Consider the following 18547-nt stretch of genomic DNA (forward strand, 5'->3'; position numbering starts at 1 on the left):
TATTCAAAATGAGTCATTTTTCTCTAATGAAACTTCCTGCTTTTTGTTTGGTCTGGGCAGTGGGAAAGGCCTGAATTAGGAGTCAGTTCTGCCTTATACTCCCTGTGTACAAGCATGTTTCTCTCCCCTCTGAGCCTCTTTGTCTTCCTCAACTCTAAACAAATTGGACCAGAATCTCTGAGGCCATTAGTGGGCATCTTTGTCACTGACTGAGCCAGTGAAACCTCTAACCTACCTCACTAAAGGAGCCTCTTACCTGCCCTGTCTGCTCTCCCCTTCCTGGGCTTTCTTCAATGCCCTGTCTCGGGCTCAGAGACATGCCTTCTCCAAAACAAGCTCAGATTAAAAGAGCATGAAATAGGCTTTGCCCAGGGGCCAAGTATGACAGTGCAGACTCCTTGTGCCACTTGTAAGCTGGGCATTCCCAGAAGGGCGTGACGAAGTGAGCTGGACCTTGAGGCATGAAGACATATTTTTACAGAGCTATCTGGGATGGGTGGTGTTAGAGAGGCATCGCTGAACCAATTGCATGCCTGAGCTTTGGCTTGAGGCATGGCCTTTCCAGGTGCTGGCTATGAGGACCTGTGGCCTCTGTATCTCCACAGAGTGATGATATCACCAAGGTGACCCAAGCTGCTAAAATCGTGGAGCGGATGGTCAACCAGAACACATATGATGACGTTGCTCAAGGTAAGATTTGAAGTTCTAGCAACTAATATTATTGCCTGTATTAAAATTACCTCATACAAGGGGAGTATTTGAGTGTCCCAGCTAGGTGCTATAGATGCAAGGGGAGAGAAAATAGTCCCTCCCTCCTCTGCATATTACTAGGGAGACAAGACTTACACAAGTTAATTATAAACAATGGCATAAGAAAAAATGGGAGTAGTGATGAGGTCTGACAATGGTGCAGCAAACACACCTGCACATTAGTAATCCAATGCCTTCTTCCCAACAGTCCTGGGAGGTAGGCAGAGCAGAGATCACCCCTACTTTATACATGAGGAAGCAAAGGCTAATGAATGGCAGAGAGGACCCAGATTGAGGGCCTGAGCTTCCTAATTCTGGGCTTTGTCCTCTACTCTGGCTTGAGAACAGTATAAATGCTAGATTGCTGACAAAAGCTGCTCTGGGGATCCTTGAAATGAAGGAAGGGAAATGAAGGATGAGTCGCATCAGTCAAGGAAGGCTTCAGGGAGAGCTGAATGAGATGCCAAGAGATAGGCCAAGTTTGAGTGGGAGATTAGTAGAAGGGCAGATGTTCTGGGCAGGGGACAGCATGAGCAGTGACTCCATGGTGAAAATGAATTGAAATGGACTCTGGGGACAAGGGGCAGCAGGCGCAGTTACTCAAACAGGGGCCTTGTTGGAAGGTGATGAGAGTTCAGGCTGGAGACGTGGCTGGAGCCAATTAGCGAAGGGCCTTGAACATCATGCAGGGAATTTGAGCTTTCTCTGCAGGCAGCTCAAAGATACTGTCCAGGCAGAGACACAGCCCAGTGAGAGCAGGGCTGGAGGATGTGACTGGGCAGAATACAGAGATAGATGAAGGTGAGGTTCAAGTGTGGGGTGTAGTGGACCTTGCCACACCTTACCCACTCTGCATCATAAAGGATGAAGAAAAAGGAATGGTTATAATAGCAAAAACCTAGCTCCAGAATTCCCTGTGAATGGCCTATGCCCTAGGCATTGTGCTGTGCAATTTGCACATAGTATCTTATATTATCCTGACAGCCACACTGTCAAGTAAATACCATTATTACCTCCATTTTATAGATAAGAAATTCAGGCTGGAATGTTGCCACTTGTTTAAAACCACAGCTAGTATGAGGTGTTAGTGGACTCGAACACAGTCCTCTTGGATCCATAGCCTAAGCACTTCAGCACAAAGCGACAGAGCTACTGAGCTGGAAGAGACATTTCAAATAAACATTCAATAGGTCTATGCTGGTGATTAATTAGTGATGAGATGAAGAAAGGGATTGATTCAGAAATGCTTAAATCCTGGGAGCCTGGGAAATTCTGGTGTCTTTGATAGAGCCAAGGAAACAAAATCCTTCCCATGGCATGAACAGCACATTCCCAAGTGGCTTGTATTTCCCTGAGAGGTTGTGCATTTATTTAGAGCAGCTGCCTCCCCAGAGTTGGCAGCTCCTTACTACTGGCTGGTCTCCTTTGCTGACAGCCTAGGGCTCTTCTTGGTGACTCGATGCTCATTGCTCACCCATGGGACATAAAAACCAGGACTGCCAAGACCAGCAGCCTAAACAAGCCCCCTTGTTATCATTCATGCTGGAAAATGACCTTGAGTGCTTTTCAAAGCTGTCAAAGTACACAGTGGCTATGAATGAATGTGTCACTCACACAGCTTGGCTTCCTGAAACCCAGCCTCTGCAACCAGCCCACCAAAGGGCTCAAACATGATTAATATCCATGGAGAAATTGGCCTTGGTGAACCTTTTTCATTTATAAGAACACAGTCACATAAAAGTGCATTGAACTTTGATTTTTTTAATTGCATACTCTTTTCCCTTTGGGAAAGTATAATCATGGAGGAGAAGTGAAAGCAGAGAAGTGTTACCAATTAATCTCCTCTCTGAAATGAGATGTTTTCAAAGATATCTGAACACAGGGATCTCTGATGTGATCAAGGCTTATGCCTTTGCCCACTCTCATCTTTTTTTGTTCTGAGACACTTTTGAGGTTTGAATGTAGTCCCACAATGTTAAGGTGTGAGGCATTGTGAGAAAGGCTGGAGCAGTGTCTGAGCTTGTCCTTGACTGTGTTGGTTGAGATGATTCATTTTCCAATGGGTCATCCTTGGCTGGAAAGAAGACTGAGAACCACTTCACTTCTGTTGATTTATTTAATTGCATTCTTTGAACAGTTGCTAGGTATCTTATATGTAGCTGGGCCTGTGCTAGGTGTGTGTGTGTGTGTGTGTAAAATGAAGATAAATATACCATGCTTGCTGCTTTCCAGGAGCTGTCTGGTGGGGGAGACAGGCAAAAGGATAAAACAGAGGTAATACAGCAGGATAAGCATTTTAGTAGAGGAGAAACAAGGCTAGAACAATGGAAGAAATTAATTCTGCTCAACAAGAAAGTGAAGGCCTCACAGAGCAGGAGGAGTTTGATCTGGATCTGGAGTGAATAGCAGTTTTCCCGGAAGATAAGAGGAACAGGACATTTTAGACACTAGTTGATATAGATGGTATATGAAAGGTGGGTGGAAATGACCTGGAAGTAGTGTCCTGGAGCCTTGGTTTGACCAGGAAGCCCCTGTGCAAGGGGAGCCATAGAAGAGTTTTCAGTGGGGTTGGAGAGGTGGTGTAGTGAGTTGATTTACTTGTTCTCACTCTGGGAGCTCTGTGGCATGGACTGGAGGAGCTGTTACTGGAGGCAGGGAGACCAGTTGAGGGGGGGCGTTTATTATTCTCCAGGTAAAACTGTTGGGGCCTGAACCTGGACAGTGGCTATGAGTTTGAAGAGACTGAATGGAGTAAAAAGACAATCAGGAGGAAAATGTGATAAGTCATAGATTCCCAGGTTTCTGGTTTAGACAAGTAGAAGGATAGATGGGGGTTCTACCTAAGTTAAAGGAAATGGGAGGCAGCGACATTTCGGGCAGAAGATGAACTTGAGTTTGGAGAATCCATGAGGTATCTAGGCAGCTACATCATAGTGGAGCTTGGCTGTGAAGATGGGCAAACCTGGGATTTTATCAATGCTGGACATGGCTGCTTTATTTCATTTACCTCCAGCAATGACGATGATAAAAATAATACATGCAGAGAGCTTACTATAATGCTATAAGGTAGTTTTCTAAGTATTTTACATATAGTAACAATTGAAAAACAGAGGTTGATTGTTTTGGCCAAGGAAGCACAAACAGAAAGTGGCGGACCTGGTGGGGATGGGAGGGTTTTGCCATAAAGTGGCAGTGCCAGGGCAGACTCAGCCTATGTGTGTTTAAGATTTTAAGTACTATGAAGACCCGGCTGACGAATACCGGGACCAAGAGGGAACGCTGCTGCCTCTCTGGAAGTTCCAAAACGACAAAGCCAAGCGATTGGCCGTCACCGCCCTCTGCTGGTGAGTACAGACACTGCAGCAAATCTGAAGCCCCTGAGCGCCTGCTCCCTGCCAAGCCATGAATGATCAGGCACTTCTGCAGTTAACCACCTTGAAGGTGACACATAGCATTAAGTAAAAATGGGACTGGGATTCTTATGGGACTATGTGATCAGTCCAGGTCTCTAAGCTCAACAGGAGATGTGTGCAGTGTTGTTAGGTAATAGTGTTCATGGGAAGGCTCATGTCCTTGGGAAAGCCATGTCCATTTCCTGGGCCAATGGATTCATATTTCTCTTGCAGGAATCCAAAGTACAATGATCTGTTTGCAGTGGGACATGGCTCCTGTAAGTAAACTGGCTATTCATTCATTTCCTCACTCAACCAGTGAACACTAAGTACCTATTCAGTGCAGAGCTCTTTGTCAGGTATCAGAGATACATAATGACTAAGATACAGACATTTCTTCAGGAGGTCCAAAATCAAATGGGGGAGACTGATAATCATAACAGCAATTTAGTTCTGGGTGAAGAAGTACACTAAAATGAGCCTTCAAGAAGTTATTACTGTGAGAAAAGACAGGGATGGCACTTTTGGCAGAGAGACTAGCATATGCAAAGGTCTGGGAGGAAATGAAGTTTGTGGAGGGGCTGAGGATTAGCCCTCAAAGGGCTTGATAAGCTGTTCCAAGAAGCTTGGACCTTCTCCTGAGGGGAAACCACTGACGGGATTTGAGAAGGGTAGGGACAAGCCCAGTGCAGTGGGGAACTGCAGACCTAAAATAGGAGGCTAGGAGACCAGCTAGGAGACTGGTGAAGTATCCCAAGGTCAGGTGGCAAAATCTCAAACATGAATGTAAAGTGGGGATGGAGAAATAGGTTTGAAAAGCATGAAAAGTTAGATTTAACCAGACCTGGAGAGGGACTGGATGGTGGGGGCTGAGGGAGGGGTCACCTGATCAGGTCCTGGAGCAGAAAAGGGTTGAGGCAAGTGCTTGAAGTGCATTACTTGGCCCCTGATCCCCGGGAGAGCACTGCTGTCCAGGGTGTTCCCACCCCTGCCGGTGATGTTCCACCCCTCCCCTCACCCCCACAACAGGAGGCAGCACTGTGGAAACTGTGAGGCAACTTGCTTTCCCTTCGTGTTCCTTGGTCCCCACAGAAACCCCTACCTCCTCGCTGGCCCAGATGTTCCCCTTTCCTAACAGGAGAGGGCCTCACACTTCGAATTAGCCACAGCTTCCCAGCTTGTTCTCTGGCTGGGAGGGTAAACTTCTGTGAACAGAAAACCCTCCCATTCTCCAAGCTGCTGCTGGCTGGCAGGCCTACAAGCTCCTGGTCTCTGCCCCTCAGACAGCCTAGTCTGCCCAGCGCATTCTCTGTCCGGGATGGAGGAGGTTGGCGGGTGGTTGGGGGCAGGCAAGGAGGAGTTGGTGTTTGTCATTCTTCTCAGGGAGGAGACTTTGGAACTGCTCCCAGTCTCGTGGTCTGGGCTTCCTTTAAGGATGCCCTAAATGCCCGCTCTGTGTCCCCACTCTTGAAGGTGGGCTGCTGCCAAGCAGGACACACCCTCTCCCTCTGGCAGGGAACTAGCACATTCCTCCCCCTCTGCTGTAGCTACTGGGCCTGGAACAGGGCCTGGGAGCTGGGCAGGTCCTCCCAGGAGTGGGTGTGGACTACCCTCGAGGCTCCCCTCAGCCCAGGCTCTCTGCCCAGGACTGAGGTATGGGTGTGAGGGGCTTCCCAGCAGGTGGGAAGAGAAACTCCTTCAGTCTAGCCCCATCCTCCTTCCACCCAGGGCCAGAAGCAGGGTCAGCTAGTTGGAGTCATGTTAGAGGCAGTCCATGGGGGAAGACTTAGCCAAGAGCAGTCTTAGAAAAGATCAACCACCCCTCAGGAATAGATGATCCCAAGCCTGAAAGGCTCAGCTGTTCCAGACAGCCAAATGCCCAGGAAGGGCATATTGTCATTTGCTGGTCACATCCACATGCCTGGGTGGTACCACAGTCAGCTGCAGAATTTCTAGCTGGAGGATCCCTTCCCAATGATGTGACCTGGGACCAGAAGCTGCATTGAGCCTTGGTTTCCTCACTCGTGACAAGGAGAGGCCAACATCTGGCAGCCCTCTAGGTCAGGGCTATTGTGAGACACACTTGCAAGGAAAGCTGCAAACGCCCCCTGTGAACTGTAGGAACCACCCACACATAAAGGACAATCACTGCTGGTGTGTCTGTGGTTCTGTCTCCTAGCTTGTCTATAGGACCCTCATGGGGTCTGAGCAGAGAACAGGGGCTGTGGGGACAGACAAGAATCAGACAAGGCCCCTACCTAGTCTCTTAGAGACCAGGGCCCAGCACTGGCAGTGGTGGTATTCACTGTTGCTGTCACTGGCATGAGAGTTGGCATCTATTCTCCACAGCCTTGCACATCTCAGTACCACTCTGCAGAGGTCTGAGCAAAGCCATGCTGGGCTGGGACTCAGAAGGGCCCCTGCATTCTCTCCTGAGGTTGCCTCTGAAAGTCCCATGCTCTTGAGTCCATATGCCTCCCTGGAAAAGGGCAGAGCTAAGGCAGGCAACAGGCATACTGGTTACTGGACAGGTCATTGTGAGGAGCAGCTGGCTCACCAATAGCCACCACACTGTCTTTGGAAGTTCACAGATGCCAGCCTCCCATCATTAGACTTTGCTTTATGCGGACAATCACTGAAGTGAGAATTTGGGTTTCCTATTGGTTTTGACCCTGATGAGCTCAGCCTAGGCCCCCTTCTGCCTGGAATTCCCAGATGTTTATTATCTGACCTAGCCAAATAGGACTTTGGCAGGGGTAGGCATATACCCTAGGGAGGACTGGAGCCAGTCCCCCATTTGGTCACAGGGTAGGTTGGAGGGAGCCAGGCCAGAAGCAAGCAAGTGGGGAAAAGAGAGTCCAGGCAATTGCCTGCAACAGCACAGAAGCATTCACACGTACCTCTCCTCCGGCTGCTGGGTACAAGAAGGTGAGCGTGTCGGGCTGCATACGGGGTGAGACTAGGCTGCCTTCTAAGACCAGGCTCCATGTCTCAGCAGAGTGGAGAAAGAGCCGTCTTCAGGTGAAAGCAGATGGAGGGACACTGGAGGGTACGGGGAGATAGTCCAGGAAGGGATGGCTCATGGGGCAAAGCTGGGATGCGATTACATCACCTGCTGCACTGATCCTTTCTAACCCATTAGCCAGTTCATGGCAGGAAAATGGGGACCCCTCATGGGTGTCGGGCAGGGATGGTGGAAAAGATCCTGCACAATCTGTGTGGTCCTGACTGGTTATCACAAGGGAGATGGGGAGGAAACTTCCCAGCAGGTCACAACTTAGAAAGGCAGAGGAACCAGATGTCCCTGAGCCCAGCCTCCCTCTGGGGACAGCACCCCCACAAGAGGCAAAAGTCAGGCCCTGAGTCCTGGCACTACACCCATTTCCCATGTCCCACCACATCCAGGCCTGTCTCTGAGCCTGCCCAGGCCAGAGATACACCTGTAGGGATTTAAATCTTTCCTGATCATTTTTATTTGTCAGCTTCACTAATTAAGCAGTGTTAATTTCATTTACTGAAAATGGAAATTCATCCACCTCATTTCTCCTCGTTCATCCTCCACACACAAAATCCATCATTCCTCAGCTAGAGGCTGCGTTAAATTTACAGGACTAATTATGTTGTCAGGTCTCTTTGTAAATACAGTCCATAAAGGCCACTGTGCTTGCCGGGTTGTAGTGCAAGGGCATTCCCGTTGTTAGTTTAATTACTGGTTAGTTATTTAGGTTCTCAAATGTTTGCCTCATTTTCCCTAAATCAAATTAAATGTCCCGCTTGATGTATTCTGCCTCCAAGGCCTTGCTCTTATTTCCCACACTGTTTAAATATGACTTCTAATCAGATGAGAGTGCCTGGACAAGCCCAGCTGCCTGGGAGGCTGACCCCAGCCAAGCACCAGGGCCTCTGGGTCTTGCTGGAGGTCTGCACTGATGCCCTTTCTTCAGGCAGCCTTGGGCTGCTCCCCTACCTTTGGAGGCTATAAAAATCCTAACCAAGGGGTATTTTTTCTGTTCCTGGAGTCCAAGGTGGTAGGGCTGGGATGTGGGAAACTGAAGGAGGGTTTCATTATTGCCTTCAGAAGAGCTGGGGAGCACTGCATCCATCCTGCTGACTTCTAGAGGGACTGTTTCCAAACCATCCCAGGAAAAATACCACCTATGAGGCTTCTCTCTCTGATTCCTTGAAGTAGGGTTTAGGTCAACCTTCACTAAGTGCTTACTATATTCATTTCCTATTGCTGCTGTAACAAATTACTTCAAACATAATGACTTAAAACAACAAAAATGTATCCTTACAGTTCTGGAGGCCAGAAGTCTAAAATGGTTTCGCTGAGCAAAAATCTGGTGTCAGCAAGGCTTCCTTCCTTTTGGAGGCTCTATGGGACCGTGCTTGCCTTTTCTAGCTTCTAGAGGCTGCCCATACTCCACAGCTTGTGGCCCCTCATTCCCGCTAACAATTGCATCATTTTGACATCTCCTCCTGTTGTCACAGCTCCTCTGACTCTCCTGCCTCCCTCTTTCCCTTATAAGAAGCCCCGTTATTACACTGAGTCCACCCAGGTAATCCAGCATAATCTTCCCATCTCAAGTTCTTAATCACATCTCCAAAATCCCTTTTGCTGTACAGTTAACATATTTAAGAGTTCTGGGGATTAGGACATGGACATTTTTGTGGGGGGGGGGCGCATTTTTCTGCCTACCACAGCCCCCCTCCAAGTGCCTCTTGCATGACTTAATAAGGAAGTCAATAAACAGCTGCTGCCTTGGAGTCCACCCTGGGAGCCATTTGGGATGCCAGAGTAAGAAAGGAGGAGGCCTGCTGGCTTGATATCCTTGTCTCTGCAGCTTGGCACATACTTCCCTCTGACCACTGACCTAGCTTTAGCCTGATGCCCCAACATGCCTCACTTGCCCTCCTTCCTTCCTTCTTGCTTTTCCTCTATTTTTCCTTCCCTTTTATCCAGCCACATATACTTACTGAAATCCTGTGGCCTAGAGAAACCTGGAATTCCTTCACTGACCCCAGATTTCAGAGTCTCTGCCTCTTTATACAATGGAGTGTGGGGTTGGGGCTCCTATCTGTGTCCCATCTGTGGACCCTCCAGTCCTGCTTTGAGGATCCAGAGAGTTTGTGGGATTTAGGACAGAATAACCCAGGGCCCTGTAAGCCTTGACCCTGATGGGGATTCTAGCCTTCACTGGGAACTGAGGCACTGTGGGTGACCTTGATGACAGTGTCCTCCTGGGACAGCTGGTGACCCAGTTGGTGGCATCATACTGAGAATTCTGGAAGGCTGGGCAGTGATGTCACTAGTTTGCTGGTGACCTGGCTGGTAACATCATACTGGGAATGTTGGAGGGCTAAACAATGATATCACTAGGACTTCTGGTAGCCTGAGCAATAATATCACACAGGGACCATTGGAGGTCTGAGTAATGAGGTCATTTTAGGACTTTTAGAATTCAAAATGATACAATGATGAGACTGCTGGAGGTTTGGGCTGTGATGTCACATTGGGTATACAGAGAGAATGGAATAGTGAGGACTCATGGGGTCACTGGCATCAGGCATGAGATCACAGAATAAGATGGAATAAGAGAGGAAGCCCCAGTTAAATGAGAGTTTTCTCTGCTTTCCTGGTGTGGTTTGGCAGACAGAGCCCTAAACTGGAATTTAGGAAACACATAGTCTAGCCATGTTTAGAAGCTGTAATCTTTATGTCAGGATGCCTCATTTAGTTGCGACTAAGAGAGACCACTAGAGCCAGGTTAAGAAAGGGAGGCTTATTGTCAGGATGCATGTGGCCTGGGAATTAAGGCAGGATCTAAGGCCTTGGTGTGATTGCTTGCTCTCTGTGCCCCTCTCTCATGCACTCCATGCTTCTCTCTGCCAGAAGTTCCTTCTTATGCTCAACTGCCCTGTCCCTTACACGCTCTCTAGTCCAGATTCTGAAGGGACTGGATTGGCTTTGCCAGTCATTATCACCCCATTACTCTGGTGCCCCTTTCCCCTCCTTTCTCCACTTCCATGTAAAGATCAGATAGGTGCCATTACCCTGAATAGGGTAATTTCAGCTAGAAACGGGATTCTGGCTGTGGCAAACACCCTGTAATGGGTCTGATACACCTGGGAACACCATTTCTCCCCTCTGTCCTCAGTTTACTGATCTGTAAAATTAGGGGGCCATAATTCCAGCTTCTAGGACCAGTGGTTCTGTGAATAGGTTAGAGATGTCCTCACTACAGAGTTACTAAGCCAGCCTAGGGTTTCCTACCCTCTTTTCCTGATTTCACTAGTCACAAAGACTCTGTGCATACATGCAGGGATATGGGGTATTGAAGTTTGTCTAGAAAATGTCAGGCATCATGGCTGTCCCCCAGGGGTCCTGTACCACAGTAAGGACAAGTATAAGGGTCATGCCTTCCTTTACCCTTCTGCAATAAGGAGAGCATCTGAGTCCTCTGCCTGAGCATCAGCCACCCATCTACCCACCTTTTTAATCACTCTTTTGCTCACCCACTCACACTCTGTTTTGCCCATCATCAAGGACAGACTGGACATCAAGGACATCGATAGCTCACCTCTGGCCTAGCAGCTGACACTTTGACTACCCAGTGAAGGCCTGGCCTCATTCAGCCGCAGGGTCTGACTCTCTCAGCACACTAAAGGCTGCTGAGGGCAAGCCCATGTCTCCATGTGGAGTGCTTCTGCTCCTTCCAGGGTCTGGCCTAGGAGGAGACCCAGATCAGATGCTTAGGATTTGCATGAACAAAAGGAGCAACAAGTGACTGTTGGCACTGCCCAGTTCAGGCACTTTGTGACCTGTGTGGGAAAGACTCTCCTCAGCCAGCTGATCTCTCCCTTCAAGAGTCAGCCCTTAGGGCCCACCCTGGAGCCAGCTACCCATCTCCATCTCAAGGCCAGCTCCCTAATGGCTCTGAGATATTGCCAGGCACAGGGTGATCTGACTTGGCTCCAGTGGATCTGAAAGCTCCCAGTTCCTCCTCTTTGCGAGAGGCTCACTTTCCCCAGAGCAGAAGCATTTTCCTTCCTGAACTCCCAATGGCTCAGGCTGGAGCCTAGAAACTTTCACTCCAGGAGCAGCCCCCTCCTTGCATGTAAGCTTCCCTTGTAAGTGCTCAGGTTCCCAACAGTTCCAGAGCTGGGAAGGAACAGCAGCAATAAGGGAAGGTGGACTCCCTATAGAGAGCTGCTTTGGTGGGCATGCCAGCTTGCATCAGTTCCAAACCTACGCAGCTAAGACCAGCCTGGTTGCTGGCTGCTCCCGAGTCCTGCCTCCCAGTGAGCACCAGCTGATGTTTGCAGAATGCCTGAGGTGGGATACCTGGGACCTGATCATAGCTGAGTTCACGCCCAGAACCCACAGAGCCCAGCCCAGACTGTCCCTGAGCCCAGTCACCTACTCCCTCGAGTAAGCAGCAGCCTTAGAAATAAGACAGAGGGAATAACTCAGCAAAACTAGTCAAGTTGGGGCTGCTTTCCTCTCCTTCCCATACGTGGGCTCTACACCTTAGTACTGGCCACTTTGTCAGGAGGGCCAGGCCTGCAGTTGCCAGAAGCAAAGGACGTAGTGCTGGATGAGGGCTCTCATCCTAGCTACAAGGCTGCCTTAGCATAGGGCTCCTTAGCATGGGGGGGCTGCTCTAGACTTCTGCTTCTCTGGCTCTGGCTCTTCTGAGCTTGGGAAGGGTCCTGGGCAGGTGGCAGGAGAGCTGGACTTGAGGGCTGGAACTGTATTCTGTTCAGTGGCCACATTATCAGAATGGGCAGGAAGTGTACAGAAAATGAAAGAAAGAGCAGGAGGGCACTCCCCTGACATGGGTGGGCAGCGAGGAAGACCTCTTCTGAGTGGTCCACTATTGATCACCTAAAGCTGTGGGCAGGTCAGAAGGACAGCACAGTGGCCTATGGAAGCCTGACTGGCTGGTTTGGACTTCTTGATTCAGGGAGCATGCCAAGAGCTAGGGGTCAGGCTGTAACTGGGGACTGTGGGGCTAAAGGGTGTGGGAAGATGGCCACAGATGGCTGGCTCAAGGCTCATACAGGCAATTCCATGTTAGTCTGAACTGAACCCCTCTCCTTGACTGGGGGAAGGGGACACATGGGCATTATCTAGGCATGGAAGGACAGCAACCTGCCCTTGGGCTGGGCTCTGAGGGTGCTGCTCCTTCCCAAGACCACATGGCAGGGGAGGGTACTGGGGGCTTCCCTGGCAGGGCAGCAGGACCCTCCCACTGCAGCAGCCCCTCTTTCTCGGGGCAGATGACTTCATGAAGCAAAGCTGGGGAATGCTGCTGCTCTACAGCATGAAGAACCCCAGCTTCCCTGAATACACCTTCAGCAGCGGGAGCGGCATCATGTGTCTTGACATGCATGTGGACCACCCCTACCTGGTGGTGGTGGGCCACTACGACGGCAACGTGGCCATTTACAACCTCAAGAAGACCCAATCCCAGCCCTCCTTCCGCAGCTCAGCCAAGTCTGGCAAGCACACAGATCCCGTATGGCAGGTCAGCCTCCAACCAGGGTGGGAGAAGTGGGTATGGGCGAATAAGGTATGGGCCTGGGAGACACTGGAGGAGGGTCCTTGGGGAGGAGAGGGCCACAGACAAGGGGGTGAGAATGACAGGTACCAGCTTAGAGGCCAAGAAACTGGTGTGAGAAGAGACAGAGAAGGCAAGAAGACGATAATCAGGAGATAAAAGTGTCTGCAGGAAGAACTGGGGTCTGCTTCCCCAGAGCTCCTATTGGGAGGGCCCTATCTGTTGTGAAGGATCTCTCAGATGACTCAGAGACTGTGGCTGGAAGCCACCAGGACCAGACAGGCCTCTGCTGAGTATGTTAAAGGCTCTAGGTCCATGTCTATGGGCTTCCTCAACTCCCCACAGGGCTCTTCTCTGCCACCTGGGCTAGATTTGGGGGAACTACCAGACAGGGGTAGACAGCCCCTAGGTGGGCTATAAGGCCTGCTAAGCAAGGTCTGTCCCTTACCTGGATATTGGGGCTAGATCTCACCCTGATTCTGTCTCCCATCTTATTGCCTTGGGAGTGGATTCCATGTTTCACTTGCAGAGGGTCTCTTAGCTCTGGCTTTGCAGGCCTTTCCTCACTGTGTTCCAAAGGTCCTCCTCCTCCCAAGACTGCGTACCCTTACCCTACAGGCAGGTCTGGGAAAATACAAGGATGAATTTCTGTCTCAAGTCACCCAAGACCTCTGGGCTCTTCAGGAAGTGCTGTGACTGTCTTCTCATCTTCCTCTGCCCTGACAGTCTGCAGGCAGGCTCTGCACCTCTCCCTTTCCAGCCCTGAGCTCCCTGAGTCACTGGCTCTCAGTCCCCAGGCAGCCCTAAGTAGAGAGAGGACTGTCCAGGCACAGGGGACATGGCTCCCTTTCAGCTTCATCCTTTGCCCAGAGCTGAGGCACAGAGAGCCACTAGGCACCCTCTCCCCTCCCCTGCTCTCCACCAGAGCAGGGGCCAGGGCCTGTGGCCTCAGGAGCTCTCTTCTCCAAAAAGCCCACCTCCCAGTTCCTTACCTCCAGGCATGAGGAGGACTCCAGATAGGGGGAGGATATCTGTAGAGACTTTAAAGACCAGGGAGAGGAGGAAAGATCCACTTTGATGAGACTGAACCAGATGGAATCAGGCAACACCCTCCCTGACCCTGCTCTCCCCACTCAGACAGCCCAGGGCCAAGCACAGAGCATCTCTGGTTGGCCTGACCACCCTTCTAAATAAAGCCCAGTAGTGGGTGAGGGGGACCCTACTCCCAACCTGTTCTGTTCTCTGAATCAAATAGCAGATTGGGGAAAGAAATGGACCATGCAGAAGACAAATTATCCCTTTCACTGGCTGGGTGCCAGGGGGACTGGAACCTACCTGGACAGGGGGACCTTCTGCTCTCCCACCGTTCTGTCAGGAAAACAGGGCTGCTATCTTTGCAAAACCTAAGACTCAGAGGTCTTGGCTGGCACCGTGGTTTGTGTCATGTCTCTCACTCATTTTCTGGCTTCCTGTTCCCCGTTCCCATCTTTCCCTCTGAACCCTACCCCCTTTCTCACTCATCCATCCATTCAGCCATTCAGTAACTCCTTCCTGTTTGCTCTCCAGCAGCTGCCTGTGCTTAAGGGCTTAGTCTCTGAAGCTCCTAGGGACATAACCACAGCCACAGGCTGAACAGGACTGGGCTAATGGGGGCTCATGGGGGCACTGAGGAGGGGCACCCAGATTCTCTGGACCAGGTCTTCCTAGAAGAAGCACATCTGAGCTGAATTGTGAGGGGTGACAAAGTACTAGATGAAGAAGGGTACAAAGGGGTCATACATGCAGTGACACAGGGGCATCAAGCAGAATGGTCTTCTGGGAAATAAAATATCATTTGAAGCACAGTGTGAGCAACAGGGAGCAGAAAACTGGACCTGGGAAAACAGACGCTCCCAGTCCTGAGTGTGTTTCTCTACCAAATGGGAAAGCTTGGGTTGTAGGTCAGGGTTTCAAATGAAGCATTAGTACAGAAGCCTAATAGGTTAAAGATAACAGTGAGCTGCCCTGGTAGGATCAGGGTCCCCTTTTATAATGCACTTCCCTGTCCTCTGAGGTACTCACACATGGCTCCTAAGAGCTCCCCCCAGCATTGTTCAAAACCTGCTGCCCAACCATCAGAGGATTTGGGGAGAAAAGTAACACAGCCATGTTTGTGTCTTGAAGATGTCCTCTGGCTGAGCATGAGAAACCCTGAAGCCTAAGCTATGGCAGGGACAGTGGAGTTACAAATGAGCTGAGAGCTGTTGAGGCAGTAAAAGCAATAGGAAGAAACTAGAATGGATATGGAAAAGGGAAGAACTGGTGACACTGACTGGGACTCTGGTTTGGGGTCCCCAGTGGGGTATCCACAGAGGTGGGAAATGGCAGAGAGGAACAGATTCGGCCAAAAGTGACTACAAGAAGTCAGAGGTGTCCTACAGGCAGTTGGCTGGATAAAGCCTGGAACTTAAAGAAAGCCAGGCTGGTGAGTGTGATGTCAAAGACCAGAGTCTAGGTCCTTGTTAAAAGGACAGTGTCTCAGATCAGAGAGGTTATTTTGTATCTCAGATGCCAGACTGGGGCAGAAGGACTGTGTTCTGTTGGCAGTGGAGAGCCAGGGAGAGAACTGTCTCTTAAAAGAGGACTAGTCCCATGGCACAGGCTATTTCCCAAGGGAGCCCATCTGGGTGCCCAGCCCTGTTCAAGCCCCACTGTGAAACCTCAACCAGCAGCACTTTGGCGGGGTGCGTGTGCATTCTGTGGGACGTATGCAGGGAAGGGAGCAGGAAGAATATCTGAGACTGGGTTCAAGCAGGTCTGCCCTAATCAGATAAGGCAAAAGAAGAGGACTTAGTTAAGAAGGCTCCATCTCCTTCCCTACCACCTGCTTCCTGGGCATTCATTCATTCTCTTAACACCAGTTACCACCTGTCCCCCACCCCTGCTTTATTCCTGCCCTCCCACCTCCACCCCAGGAGCACATGTGTGACTTGCACACACACATACACACTCACTTGCAAATACACACACCATCCCCCATTAGGCATCAGGCTGCTAAGTGTGGTGTGAAATACAATTTCCATGCGTGCTGGCGGCTGTTCATTAAACACTTCCCTTTGCAGCTCCCTAGCGCCTCTTACAGCCTGGCCTTTGACCCCCTCTGTTCCCACCCTGCTTTAAAGGGACTACCTTTACACAGAAGGGGAAGTGGTCTAAGAGTCAGGGCCGGCTCTGACTTGTGCCTCCCAGGCTCCGTGGTCTTCTAGGACCCCAATGAAAGGAAAAAAGAGCCAGATACCCAGACAAGCCTAGGCAGGACTGGGCCTGCCCTCCTACAGCTCTGATTACCCAGACCTGGTGGGGTGGTTGGGAGGGGTAATCTCCTCTCCACTCCACCACACCCCTTAACAGCCATGGTGACAGCTGTGGTTACTTACAGGCTGTGGCACTGGGTTCCTGGCCTCCCTCACTGGGCCTCTGCTTGCGATGGGGGAAGGGACGGAGGTCCCAGCATGGGAGGTCTGGAGTGAGCTGGAGAATGGGAAGCTCTGGGCACCCAGCCCCACCCCAGGTCTCCGGGATATGGCTTGGCCAGGCCTCCACATCTGGCAACAGAAACTTGAGCCTTAAGCGTGTCATCTTCATAAGACAACAGTTCTGTCTCCAAAACACTTTCCCATATGTTTGTTTCCAGCCCTGAGAAGATGGGGTGGGGCAGGATTATTAACCCCGATTTGCAGTTGGAGAAATTCAGCTCAACTCTGAGATTTGGGAGCAAGATTCTGGGAGCAGGAGCTAGTGGTGAAGTGAAAGTGGCAACAGAGGAGGGCCTGCCTAGAGAAAGGCCAAGCCTGGAAGAGGAGAGAGGGGAAGGGGCCTGCTCCCCTGACCCCAGAAGCAAGCAGGAGAAAGCCTTCTGCAGAACGTTGGCACCCCAATTTCTAGGATGATGGTAATAATGAGGATATTAGCTAACATTTTACTGAATACCTAATATTTGCAATGTTAGGACCTACAGGCCTTACATGCATTATCTCATTTATTCCTTACAACAAACTTGCACTATTATGGTTCATTTTACAAATGAGGAACTGGTTGAGGGGCCCTATCTTTTCCAGGCCCTGTCTATGAAGGAAGCTGAACCCTAAGCTACCACCTTCTCACTACAACCAGGCTCACAGAACCCATCCCAGTGAAGAGTTGGGCACCTCCACTGACCAGCCAGGATTAGGGCAGTGCCCTGACAGGCATGGACACCCCAGGATGGTCAGGGAGAGAGGGTTGAGTGAGATAGAGGTAGATGGAAGGAGGGAGGGAGGCTAACTGTGGGACTCTGGGAAAAGGCTCCCAGAACTTGCTTCTGAACCTCAGATGGGTTCTCGAGGGACCCCTGCTCAGCTCATAGCACAAACTCAACACCTGGCAGGTTCACAAAGCTCACAGTTTGGGATATTTCAGGTCAAGTGGCAAAAGGACGACATGGACAACAACCTTAACTTCTTCTCTGTGTCATCTGATGGCAGGATTGTGTCTTGGACGCTTGTGAAGGTGCCTGTTTCCCAGAAAGGGTCATGCAGGGGTGGAGATGGGGAGTGGGAGGAGCTGAATGGCAAAGGAACCCCCAAAACCCTACTGATCCAGCCCAACCCATGTGCCTCCCCCATCCCTGTACTTGCAGAGTGAGCTGGTTCACATGGATGTCATTAAGCTCAAGGTGGAGGGCAGCACCTCGGAAGGTCTGGAGGGAATGCAGCTATACACAGTGGGTAGGACTTACATCCAGGCCTGGTCATGTCACTCAGCCCTTGTGAGGGTCAGTGACAGTGGCTGTCCCGCTTACTGAGCACTCCCTCCTCCACTCGGGCTGCAGCCTGGACAGAAGGTAATGGGAAAGCCTGGCCCTGTCTGCCCAGCCCTTGGCTGTTTGCAGACCCTCCATGTTTATGCAGGTCCCATCCTGTTTGTAGACCCTGTTCCTGTTTATGCAGATCAGGTGCAGTTATGCAGATCCAACCCTGTTTATGCAGATCAGGTCCCTGTTTACGCAGATCCTATCCCTGTTTACTCAATTCCTACCTTGTTTATGCATACTGTATCCCTGTTTGCACAGACCATGTCCCTGTTTGCAGATCCTGTCCCTGTTTACCCTGACCCTGACCCTGTTTAAATCAATCCCTGCCTTGTTTACCCAAACCCCATTCCTGTCTGCAGAGGCCCTGGCAGTTTACAGAGTCCCAACTGCCTAGGACATGCAGTAGGCCAGAGGATGGGTTTCTGTTTGCCTGGCTGGCCCTAGCCCTCAAAAGGGCCTGGGTTCAGGCTTTCCCAGGGGGCCTCCTGGGTAGAGGAGGTACTGGGAGCCTTCCTCCCAGAATGGGTCTAAAGCTGTTCCCTCTTCTCCCAAGGCTGTGGCACCGCCTTTGACTTCCACAAAGTGATTGACTACATGTTCCTTGTGGGCACAGAGGAGGGGAAAATCTACAAGGTGAGGCAGTGCCTTCGCTGTGTCAGCTCCTTACAGGGCCACTTAAACCTGAACACTCTGGGAGATCATCATTCTCATTCTCTACAGACCATGTTCTGACAGATCTAGGGCTCAACAGTTCTAGAAGGCTTCTTGGGGGAAGAGAATGCATTTCTTGACCTGGTTGGGTATCTGGAAGAGGGGATGACTTCAGAAAAGTGGATGAACACTCTAGAGGGTAACTTTAGCCTAGCCTGGCTTCTTTCCCTCTGAGCTCTCCCTCCCTTCCTGGGAGTGGGCACTGAGGGAATTGGAACATTCTTGGAAGACTTCCTGGAGGAGATTTGAACTTAAGCTGAGCTTTGAAGCCCAGGTTTAGAAAATTTATCTCTGAATAC

General features: G+C 50.5%; 1 protein-coding gene across 2 annotated transcripts in view; it reads left to right on the forward strand.

Moving 5' to 3' along the window:
- The window catches only part of DNAI1 (dynein axonemal intermediate chain 1), a 52328-nt gene that overhangs the window by 27197 nt on the left and 6584 nt on the right, over positions 1-18547 (forward strand). The window contains exons 10-16 of one of the 2 annotated variants that reach the window (XM_036898019.2): positions 606-690; positions 3977-4094; positions 4377-4420; positions 12426-12673; positions 17144-17233; positions 17364-17451; positions 18091-18170. In XM_036898019.2, the coding sequence (XP_036753914.2) occupies positions 606-690; positions 3977-4094; positions 4377-4420; positions 12426-12673; positions 17144-17233; positions 17364-17451; positions 18091-18170 (753 nt within the window). The remainder of the gene's footprint in view (positions 1-605; positions 691-3976; positions 4095-4376; positions 4421-12425; positions 12674-17143; positions 17234-17363; positions 17452-18090; positions 18171-18547) is intronic. The other variant, XM_036898020.2, reaches the window with a different exon arrangement.

The sequence above is a fragment of the Manis pentadactyla genome, chromosome 3 (assembly GCF_030020395.1).
Source record: "Manis pentadactyla isolate mManPen7 chromosome 3, mManPen7.hap1, whole genome shotgun sequence".
Taxonomy (NCBI): Eukaryota; Metazoa; Chordata; class Mammalia; order Pholidota; family Manidae; genus Manis; species Manis pentadactyla.